Here is a 10,797-nt window from a genome sequence, read left to right as displayed (position 1 = left end):
CCCTGGGCCCAGGCACCTTCATCTCTCACCTGGGCTCCACTTCCTTCCCTCTAGTCCACTGCTAATATGGCAGCCAAAGGGCACACCAGGTCTCGTGGCTCCCCTGTTGGAAGCCATCCAAGGACATGGCCCTGTTCTTGCTTACCTCTCTGACCTTGTTCACTTCCCTCCAGTTACACTGGCCTCCATGCTGCTCAGACACTTCAAACTCATTCCTGACTCCGGGCCCACACAGGTCTTATTTCCTCTGCCTGGAACACTCTGGCTCTAGACCTCTGCATGCCTGGCAGACTCTTGACATTCAGTTCTCAGTTCACATGTCACTCTTGGATGAGGCCTTCGCTCCCGCCATTATTCTGTCACAGTACCTGCCCCCACCCCCTTTTAAAGCCCTGAATATGGTCAGAAATTCTTAATGATTTGTTGGGTTTTGTCTGTCGTTTGCCCAGGAGTGCAAGGATGTTCCCTTCCCCAGCACCTGGAATAGTCCCCACTGCATAGTGATGCTCAATAAAGAGTAGATGAGGGACTGGGTGGGTGAACTGGAGTCACGGAGCCCTGAGTGGAGAAGCTCAGATGAGAAGGCCTGGGGCAGGGTGCAATGGGCTGAGTGGGCTTCTAGTCTGCTCTAGGGATTCAGAGAAGGCTTCCTCCGGGAGCGGGCATCTGAGTTGAGTGTTAAGGTGGCTATGAATTTGGAGAAGGTTGCAAGAGCAGCCCAAGATGTGAGGGAATGAGCAAGAGCAGACACACACAGGCACCACGGGTGGTACAGGAAACTGCTCCTTCCCAGACAGCCCAACTGCCAGTCGGAGGGTGGCGGGAGTGACCACTAGAGAGGTCAATTGGGGCCAAGTCTCAGGAGGCCTGGGGTGCCATGCTGAGGGGCCTGGACTTTCTCCTTCGAGGAGGGCAGGCCTTGGAAGCCTGGTCAGATTTTCATTTCCACAGATTCCTGTGGCTGCCCTGTGGCAAACAGATGGAAGGCAGTGGTTTGCAAACTCTGTACAATAATATCACTTGAGACCTTTTGGAACCTACAAAACCTGTGGGCTACCCCAGACTAATCCAGAATTTCTGGGGATGAGGCCCAGGCACTAGTGGTTGTTTGTACTGTTTTTTCTTTAAATCAACTTTCCACCAAAGCTGACAGGAGAAGCAGTGCAGATCGTAAGTGAACAGCTGGTGAATTGTGATCAAATGTGCCCGTGTAACCGGCATCCAGATCAAGGTGCGGGATAGTGCCAGCACTCCAGAGCTCCCCTCCCCTCCAGTACTACCCTCCCCCCTCCAAAGACCGCACATTAATTCGCTTGTTTTTGAAATGTATAGACATAGTTGCGTGTTGTTGAACCTTATTTATTCGCTGTAAAGTACTCCATTGCATGAATGTGCCCCATTTTGATTATCCATTCTATTGGTGGACATGGGGGGAGCTTCCTGCCTGGGGATTATGAACGGTGCTGCTGTGACTTTCCAGGTGAGCCCACATGTACCTTTCTGTTGGGGATCTACATGGGGGTGGGGTCGCTGGGTCACCGGGAATCCAAATGCTCAGCCTTAGTGGATATGCCAAACTGGCTGCCAGTGTGAAAATCTCCCAGATTAAGCCCAGACACAGGGGCACCGGTTAGGAGGCTCACGTGGTCACCCGGCCCCTGGGCAGATGCAAAGGTTAGCGGACAGCAAGATTTCTAGTGAAGAGGGAGCAGGCATCAGAAAAAAGAGAAGGAAAAACTGCTTGTAGGAAGAAAAAAAAAAGAAAACGGCCTCACGCTGCTGGTGCTTTTGGTGTTGGCTTTGCAAAGGTCGCTGGAGAAGGAGGCATAATCTGTTGTGAGAGGAGAGGCAGAAGATGAAATCGTGTAAAGTGTGTTTGTGGTCACAGTAGAGTGCCTGGCAAGCGTCAGCCAAAGCCTGCAGACACTATGTCATAGGACTGTCATTGTGAGACATGAATTCACTGGTTATATATGTGCTGATCCAGTTGGGAGCGGGGAGGCCGGGTGATGCTGTGGCCAGGGCACTAGGGGATAGATTAGACGTGGTCTAATCTCGGCTTGGCCACGACCAGGCTGTGCGATCCTGGGCAAAATGCTTCCTATCCCTGTAGTCTAGTTAGAGCATTCTGGCTAGATGAACTGTTAAGATCTTTTCTGGTTCTAATGGACTATTACATATGTCACTCTAGAGGTGACAGCAGAAGACGATCTGAAAAGTTGGCACGACGTAATCACTTTATATCTGGGATGGTTTTGGATGAGAACACTGGACTGTATAATTCCCTAAATTATCTAGCACGGGGTAAGATACTCTCAGATGATTTCAGTTTTGTTTTAGTTTTTTAAAATTAGGGATATGGCCAGGACACTGGTGGCTGGGAGCCCCAGACAGTCTTGTAATGTTACTAATATGGCAGCATTCACCTTTTGTTTTCATATCTAATCCCCTCCCACTTGCCTTTGTGTGTAAAAGCCTCTCACCTGGGGGTACCTGGGTTCCTCAGTCAGTTGAGTATCTGACTCTTGATTTCTGCTCACGTCATGATCTCACAGTTTGTGAGATTGAGCCCCGCGTCGGGCTCTGTGCTGACAGCATGGAGCCCACTTAGGACTCTCTCTTCCACTCCCCTGCTCATGCCCTCTCAAAAATAAACATTAAAAACAAATCCTGTGGCTTTCCCCTGAGCTCTCAGGGGGATACATGGGACTGTGCACAGACACCCACTCTTTGGAGGGGAGGTAAAAGGAATGAGGTCATGGGACTCAGCCGTGAAGGAGAACTGGACTTCAAAACCGCTCTCAGGAATTATGTTGTGCAAACTTTGATTAAAAAGATTACCGTGGAGGTTGGGTAGGAGGGAGCGCAAGGATGTTTTGACTGTAATTCCAAGTCCTGGGCTGATAGACCGTGACGAAACCTTTAGCAGGGGGCAGATTATGGTGTCAACAGCAGGAAACAAAGGGAGAGGAAGGCTGAGCCTGCTTAAGTAGGCCAAGGATGGAACGTGCTGGCATGCTGCTCAGGGGACGGCAGTGCTGGGCTTGCTGGCTAAGGAGGCAGGTGTGGGAATATTTGCGCCGGCGGAGCCCCGGCCAGCCCCAACTGCAGTAAAAGTGGGAGTGTGGATGTGTTTAGTCACCATGGGAGAAACGGGAGAATGCAGGTTGGGGTGGGGATTGGGTTACCCGCTGAGCCAAGATCAAAAGAAGCCACTGGGTTGGAAAGGCATTTCGTTTGCTCTGCGCCACAGGCTACAGCTATTGTGGTGACCGGTCCAGCTCTGTGCCGACACAGCTGATGGTAGAGGAGTGGCCAGCCATCAGAGGCAAGGCCAGGTGACCCTGTGGCCCCCTCGGCTATATGTTCGTTTCCTAAGGTCCCCATTAGCCCCATCAGAAAGGACTGGAGAGACAGGCTGGGTGGCTCTTTTCTTTGTGATGTTCCAGAAAACATTCCCAGATAACTGGGAATGTGTTGAGACTGGAGTCCTGGGGGCTGGGGCTGGCATTTATCGGATGCTAACGATTGTGTTTGGTGCTGCACACTTGTTACCCTCAACAAGGTCACACGGTAAGGGGCTGAAGCTGCTATTTTCATCCTGTTTATCTGATTACAAAATTATCCCCCTCCCCACCCCCCCCCAGCACTGGGAAATTGCTAAAATAATGGAATCTGTCAGGACAAATAAGGTATGCCGCCATTCTGAGCTTTGTGGAGAAAGGGGCTCCTTCCATCAGTAGGTCTTTGTTTTGGGCAATGGTCAACATCCTTGGGCTGCCTCCTTTGACACACAGCCCACTAGGTGCTCGGCCACTCACCATGTTGTTCCAGAGCGCGATGGCCATCTCCGCGTGACCACGTTCTGAGAAGTGGAAACAGTCCTCGGAGAAGAAGGTGAGGTCAGCGCCCCCTTTCTGTGACCAAAGGCAAAGGGATTACCTTTCTGGGAAAAAGGTGCAGCCACCCACCCCTGCGGGCACCCTGGGCATTTTCCCTTTCAATTCTGCTGCCAGTTGGCTCGGATACTGATGGACAAACTCCCCAGTTTTGGAACTTTTTAAAAGACCTAAATTCTAGCCACCCCCAGTCCATCCCTTTTCCTTTGGCATCCCTGCCCTAATAGTTGAAAAAAAAAAAAAAAATGGGAAGCTTTCCATTCTATCCCAATCTAGCAAATACCAGGGCCATGCCTGGGGAGCTTGGTCACTGCTGACATTCTCCCTTTCCTTCCAAGTACATCCAGGTTCCATTCAAACCAAAAGAAAAGGTAAACAGAAAAAGCAACTCCCTAGGAGCCCTCTTAGAACTACATGGTCAGAAAAAGCTCAGGTACAGAAGGAAGTATATCGCCTAAGAATGGCCTCCCAGAATTGCCCGTGGCTTACGCTGTTCAGGGGGACAAGAGTGTTCTGGAAGAAAGGCTGCACGACCACTGCGAAATCTTCACGCTGCAGGTACTGGTGCCAGTAGGACAACCTGGAGATGCCACTCTGGGGATGGGAGAGAGGTTCCTCAACCCTCCTGGCAGGACTGGGCAGATGGGTTCTAGTCCTGCCTTGCGCTGGCTGTGAGGGGCCAGCCCACCCTCACCCAGCGTGACTTCAGGGGATGCTCCAGCGCACGTGCAGGCATTCATCCTGCCTGTACCTGGGCATGGGCACCACCCGTTCTGTTCTGAAGTCTCTGAGGCTGGATTTGAGCCTCTGACCAAAGACCTCCCCTGTTCTTGCTGCATGAAGAGCTGAAGGACCACACGGGGCTCCACATCTAGCTCAAATGGGGAGCATTTCAACACTAGCTCCCCAAGATGCCTATAAACTTGGAGGATGAGCGTCCATGTAAAAGGGATAGATGGGCTTCTCTTCCAGAAGCTTTTAGGGGCGCCTGGGGGGGATCAGCCGATTGAGCGTCTGACTTTGGCCCAGGTTGTGACCTCATGGTTCATGAGTTTGAGCCCCACAGCAGGCTCTGTGCTGTGGATTCTGTGTCTCCTTCTCTCTCTGCCCCTCCCCAGCTTGCACTCTTTCAAAAATAAACATTAAAAAAATAAAAAAAAGCTTCCACTCCATCTGGAAAAAAAGGGCCAGGATGTTAAAAAACAACAACAACAAAACAAACATGAGAACCAGAGAGGGGGGAAGTTTGGTCAGGGGAAACTTCTTGGAAGAGGTGAGAAGACCTGTCCTGTGCACAAGATGGAGACATAGAAGAAGGACGTGGGATGGGCATAGCAAGAGGGGACAGCAGGGGTGCACACAGAGTTGGGGATGGAGGGAAGCAGGGGTGGGCTAAAGCCCAACAGGGTGGTAGACACCTGCCCTGCCTCCTCTGGGTGAGAGATGATGTCTAGCACATGGCATCTACTCTGGTCACCAGGGCAGCGAGGCAGGAATCCTCCCAGCTTCCTCTGAGATTTCTCCCTGCCCAACTTGGTGTTCTTTTCACCCGGAGAAGGGTTTCAAGGCCTGTGATCTGCCTTTAGGGAGAGGCCTTGCTCTCAGCAAGCCCTGCTCTGGGAGTAGAGGGGGTTCCCAGCTGGGACAGGAGGAGGAGGGGTGCGGGCTCACCTGGAAGTTCCAGTTCATTTTCTTCAGTTCTTGCATCTCCAGAGAATTCTCCTGGGAACGTGTGAGGCAAGTGCAGTTGCTCCTGGGAGAGAAGGGGTCCTGTGGAGAGGTGCCTGGGTGGCTGACCCCCTCCCCCCACCAAGGGAAGAAGGCCTGGACCCCGTATTGCCTTGCATGGGAGGATGGTAATACACAGGTGCCCCTGCAACACAGCCTTGGGTGACTCCTGGACCCAGGTCACAGACTGGGCACTAGGGGTAGCAGGTGCTTGTTTAAAGAGAAGGTGGGAGGGGCGCCTGGGTGGCGCAGTCGGTTGAGCGTCCGACTTCAGCCAGGTCACGATCTCGCGGTCCGTGAGTTCGAGCCCCGCATCGGGCTCTGGGCTGATGGCTCAGAGCCTGGAGCCTGCTTCCGCTTCTGTGTCTCCCTCTCTCTCTGCCCCTCCCCTGTTCATGCTCTGTCTCTCTCTGTCCCAAAAATAAACGTTGAAAAAAAAATTTAAAAAAAAAGAGAAGGTGGGAGAACTGGCACCCGATATCTGGGTCCCCTTGCCACCTGGCTGCTCCCGCCCAAGCCTGGGCTTCCTCCAGGGAAGGGCTGGAGGTTTGGAAAGACTGCCATCACCACCTTATCTCTCTCCATGTTCCGGAGGGCCCCAGCTCTACCTCCGGCTGCTTAGCACTTGTCCTCAGGGCTCCAGAGCGGGGAGCCTCTTAGGAAGCAGACCTGAAGATCCTGCAGGAGCTGTTCACACCTCCTAGCTACTGCCTGTTCCACCCTGGCCAGTTCCCAAGAGGAATGGGAACCAGCCGGTCACCTTCCCAGCAAATCCATGGGACCCCCAGCTGGGACTCCTCAGCCCCCTGCAGAATCTCCTCTTCCATAGCAGCCTCACAGGAAGTCTGGGTGACCCTCTGGCCTCAGAAGCTGACAACTTCCTGCCAGGGTCACAGCTGAGCTTTTTTTTTTAAAAAAAAATTTTTTTTTCAACGTTTATTTATTTTTGGGACAGGGAGAGACAGAGCATGAACAGGGGAGGGTCAGAGAGAGAGGGAGACAGAGAATCGGAAACAGGCTCCAGGCTCTGAGCCATCAGCCCAGAGCCTGACGCGGGGCTCGAACTCACGGACCGCAAGATCGTGACCTGGCTGAAGTCGGACGCTTAACCGACTGCGCCACCCAGGCGCCCCACAGCTGAGCTTTAATAAATTCCAGCCACCAACAGAAATTCATGTCTTGTACAGCATACCTTAGCTCTAAGCCTGGCTTTCAAGGATGTTATAAAAGCTACGGCTTACTGAGCACCTGCCTCACAGGGACCAAGCCTGTGACACGCATTTCCTCTAGACCTCGCATTACAGGTGAAGAGGAGGCCCAGAGAGTTATCTAGTTTGTGCAAGGTCCCACAGCTCCTACATGGCAGACCCAGTTCCAAGACAGGTGTCTTGGATGCCCATTGCTCCATATTTGAGAGGCAGCACAGGGCAATCACAGACGGTGCCGGAGGCCTTAAGGATCATTGGTGTGTGTCTCACTTTACAGAAAAGCAAACTGGGGTCCAGAGAAATAAAATGACTTGCATACAGTAGGCATTCAATAGCATAGAGGTATTTCTGAATGATCTTCCAAGCCCCTGGCTAATTGCCGATGTCTGCCTTCTGGATAGGCTCGCCTGCCTCTGCCCGCACTGGTCCATCTGTCGGCACCTGTGAGTCCCACCCTCCCCAGGTGCCCTCGCCCTGGGGCTGTGTACTCACTGAGCGGCCAGCGGCAGGTCGCATTTCCCACCTTGGCCCTGGTGCAGGCCAGCCAACTCCATGACCTCCACCACATTGATGAAAGCCCTTGGAAGCTGTGGGGGAGCAGAGGGGGTGAGCTTTGTTAGTCCCCAGGCCGTTGTGGGGGATGCTGGTTACTACTGGAAGGAGCCTAGGGGGTCCTCTACAGTCTAACTTCCTCCTCCCCAATTTTACCAATGAAGAACCTGAGGAACAAAGAGGGCATGGGACTTGTATCATCTCAGTCTTCTTTAGTGGCCCACTTTATAGCTTGGGAAGCTGAGACCGCAATCACTGGCCTCAAGTCACATTGCTAGTAAGCCACAGTGCCTGGCCACAAACAGGCCGACTGGCTCCAGAGGCAAGCTCTTTGCCACCAAACAGTACAGTGTGATCCAGTTAGAATTTCCCTTTCAGGGGAGCTTTGTCCCTGCCTCCTTCCCCTTCCTTCCCCTCCAGGTGCCCTTGTCTGCTCACAGCGGGGCTTTTCTCAGCACGTATCTCACTAAACACAGCTTGCCTAGATGTGCCCAGAGGTGATGCCCGGTGAGGGAGTAGATAGGTTGCTGGCGGGAGAGGAGAAACATATGGCTGCTCTTTCCTACCTCCTCATAGAAGATGTCCAGGGCCTGTTGGATGTGCCGAATGTACTCCCCAGCTGAGTGGGCCTCCTATGAAGAAAGAAGGGGGCTCTTGTCATCCCCTGGGTTCTGTGAGAGGATGATCATGGTCTGATGACTAGCACAGGAGGATCTGGGATGGTGGCAGAGGGTACAGAGGGGCTATAAAGGTGCTAGACAGGCTAAGCCCCGTCCTTGTTGGCAAAGTCTTCCTTTGACCCCTAATAGACACCATGGACAATCCCGAGGGATCCCCACCCTGATCACAGTATCTCAAACCCAGAGGCAGATTCTGATAGCGCTGCCTACCCCCCCAATTCTCCAGTCCCATCTGTCACCAGCGTCAGGCTTCTGAGCCACATCAGTACCATGATGACCACACTCTCTTCCCTTTGCGCTGTGGCCCATGCTGGCCCCATTGATTCCCCCTAACTTCTATCTTTTTGACTCACCTCGAGGGTTTCCTCCTCTGACCCTTCCTAGAACATGGCCTGAGTTAATCCTGGTGGTGGCCTCTAGGTCTTTCCCACAAAAAGATGCTTTCAGGACTACAAATCTGGCTTTGCAAGAGGGGCAGGTATTCTGGGGATAATAGAGGCATTTTTCTATACCGGGTGTCCACAGGCAGCTCTGGGGACTCTCTTGGCTTCCTGGACCCTGTTGAGTCCAGGATACAATGGCATTTAATCCCCCTGGTGATGGGTCACTTCCTCCTCTAGAGTCTAGTAAGGGAGAGAATTGAGAGGAAGAGGCTCAGAACAAACCCCTGGGTGGGGGAGGGTAATTCTTGTCCAGCCTTCAGTGGTTGGTCTCTCTGAGCCATGAGGAATGATAAATGCTTTCTCCCCCTGCCTGTGACTTCAAACATTCTATGCTAATGTCTCAGTTATGGCAGCTGCTCTTGTCTGGCCCACTAAATACAGGACATCCCCAACTTAGAACAAGTTGTATTTCAACAGTTACAGCTTCCCAAAGACTGTAAGTCTGGACATATTTCCCCGTAGAAACATCAGGAACAGGCTGGATTCTCAGGCTGGCTGGCTGAGGTTGGTTCACTTACGAGATCCTCGGGGCAGCAAGCCCTCCTACTAGGACCAGTTTAATTTTATCCAACCTTGTTTATGACATTGTTTCAGCTTCCCCCTGTGTACACACACATGCACGCACATAAAAGAAAAATCAAAAAATGGGTAGGGATGCCAAGTAGGTGTTGGGGGAAGCTTGCCATGTACTCATTGTGTACCCAAGAACAATATTTGTGTGAGAAAGAACAGTGTCTGAAGAGTGGGTGCATCTAGACACTTCTGGAATCGGGGAACCAATCAAGCTGCTGTCCCAGGGGCCACTCAGGAACGGGAAAGGCCGGGGTCTGCCTGGGAGAGCGGGCCAATGTGACTTCCACGGGGTTGAGCAGGGGCCTACCTGATTCTCACAGTAATGACACATGTCGTTGCTCCCAATGAAGAGTGTGATCAGCTTCCAGTCATTCTCTAGATCAATTTCCTGGGGGGGGGGGGGGGGGGACAGGAAGCCCTCAGCTTAGGCTTTTGTTTTGCATATGCAGATGGCATTCACCAGGACAGACCGCAGCGCGCCCCCCCCACCCAACCATTGTCTTTCCCCCTCCTTGTATCCTGATGGAGAGAAGATGCCAACTGGAGCCTCCCTGACCTTCACCTTGGTTCCTGGCAAGGAGCTCCAGAGAGTGGATTCAGTGTGTGCACTTGTGTGCACTTGTGTGTGTGTGTGTGTGTGTGTGTGCGCGCACACGCATGTGTCTGCTCACACAGGAGAGGATGACTTTTTTTCCTTCGAGATCCTAAGCAAGCTGCAGTATATCACGAAGCAGAGTGTATTAACACACCCCTGAAATGTCATCTCAATGCCTTCAAAGGAGCAGAGGGCAAAAGATACAACTAGAAGCAAAAGCCCAGAGGTGACTCTTGGGAGAGGGGGCTGGCGGGGACTGGAGGTGGGGTGGCGGCTGGGGAGGGCCTCGAGGAGCCTGCCTTCCGCTCAGCCACCACCATAACAGGAGTCCTGCCAGGCGCTGAACTTGGAATTCCAAGGCCTAAACACACAGAGCATTTAAAAGAGTGCCGTGAGAAGTTTCAGAGGGGCCGGGTGAGCGGGAAGGAGGAAGGATCGGAATGAGAAGCCTATTTTTAGAATCTGGGGTTTACATAATAGGGCTCTGCAAAGCCAACTCTTGGGTAAGGTGGGAAACTGCCAGAGGCCAAGGCCAGTTCTGCTACCTCCTGTGGTGGGCCTCAGGGGTGCGGGTGCCAGAGCCTGGGTCAGGAAAGGGCAGCAGAGGCCTTGGTGGTAAGGCCTGCTTCTCGTGGCTTGTCTGGCCCCTCTTAAAGAAAAGCAGGGGCTGAAACGGTGCAGAGTGGGCTCTTTTAGGGCCGCTGCACTCCCCCTACATAGCTGGAGACTAAGCACCTTGTAGGGGGGCCCAGGGTCCTGTACTCACAGGGTTGTTTTTCATTCGCTCCACCAGGTCCCGGGCCTGCGTCGGCATGTCCCTAGATGGGGAAGAGAAAGGAACCTTAGAGCCAGCTGGGAAGCAAAGGCTCAAGCCATGGGATCCTGGCTTGGTGAGACAGGTGCTCCAAGAAGAGAAATGTTACATAAACTTGACTCCTTCAGAGTGTATCCAAAGGCTTTCGATTCTCAAGAAACCTCAACCTAGTACAAATCAAAGATGTGCCCCAGACCTCAGAGCCACATGGATCCGGACCCTGCCAGGGGCTAGCCTGGGTCCACCCACTGCCTCCTTCAGGCCTGGTCCTCCCTGGCCCCTGGCGGGGGGGGGGGGGGGGGGGG

The 10,797-nt window shown here is 52.9% G+C and overlaps 1 protein-coding gene across 5 annotated transcripts in view; it reads right to left on the bottom strand.

Annotated features, from left to right (window-relative positions):
• The window catches only part of PLB1 (phospholipase B1), a 144,180-nt gene that overhangs the window by 3,679 nt on the left and 129,704 nt on the right, over positions 1–10,797 (bottom strand). For all 5 annotated transcript variants that reach the window (XM_040496388.1, XM_040496389.1, XM_040496391.1 and 2 more), the window contains 7 exons: positions 10,445–10,496; positions 9,391–9,471; positions 7,954–8,019; positions 7,328–7,422; positions 5,571–5,652; positions 4,389–4,493; positions 3,822–3,917 (listed from right to left, as the gene is read on the bottom strand). In XM_040496388.1, coding sequence (XP_040352322.1) covers positions 3,822–3,917; positions 4,389–4,493; positions 5,571–5,652; positions 7,328–7,422; positions 7,954–8,019; positions 9,391–9,471; positions 10,445–10,496 — 577 coding nt within the window. The remainder of the gene's footprint in view (positions 1–3,821; positions 3,918–4,388; positions 4,494–5,570; positions 5,653–7,327; positions 7,423–7,953; positions 8,020–9,390; positions 9,472–10,444; positions 10,497–10,797) is intronic.

This window comes from Herpailurus yagouaroundi, unplaced genomic scaffold (assembly GCF_014898765.1).
Source record: "Herpailurus yagouaroundi ecotype Mexico unplaced genomic scaffold, PumYag 188, whole genome shotgun sequence".
Lineage (NCBI taxonomy): Eukaryota > Metazoa > Chordata > Mammalia > Carnivora > Felidae > Herpailurus > Herpailurus yagouaroundi.
Note: the sequence above shows the minus strand (reverse complement) of the source record. Positions and strands in the feature narration are given on the sequence as shown.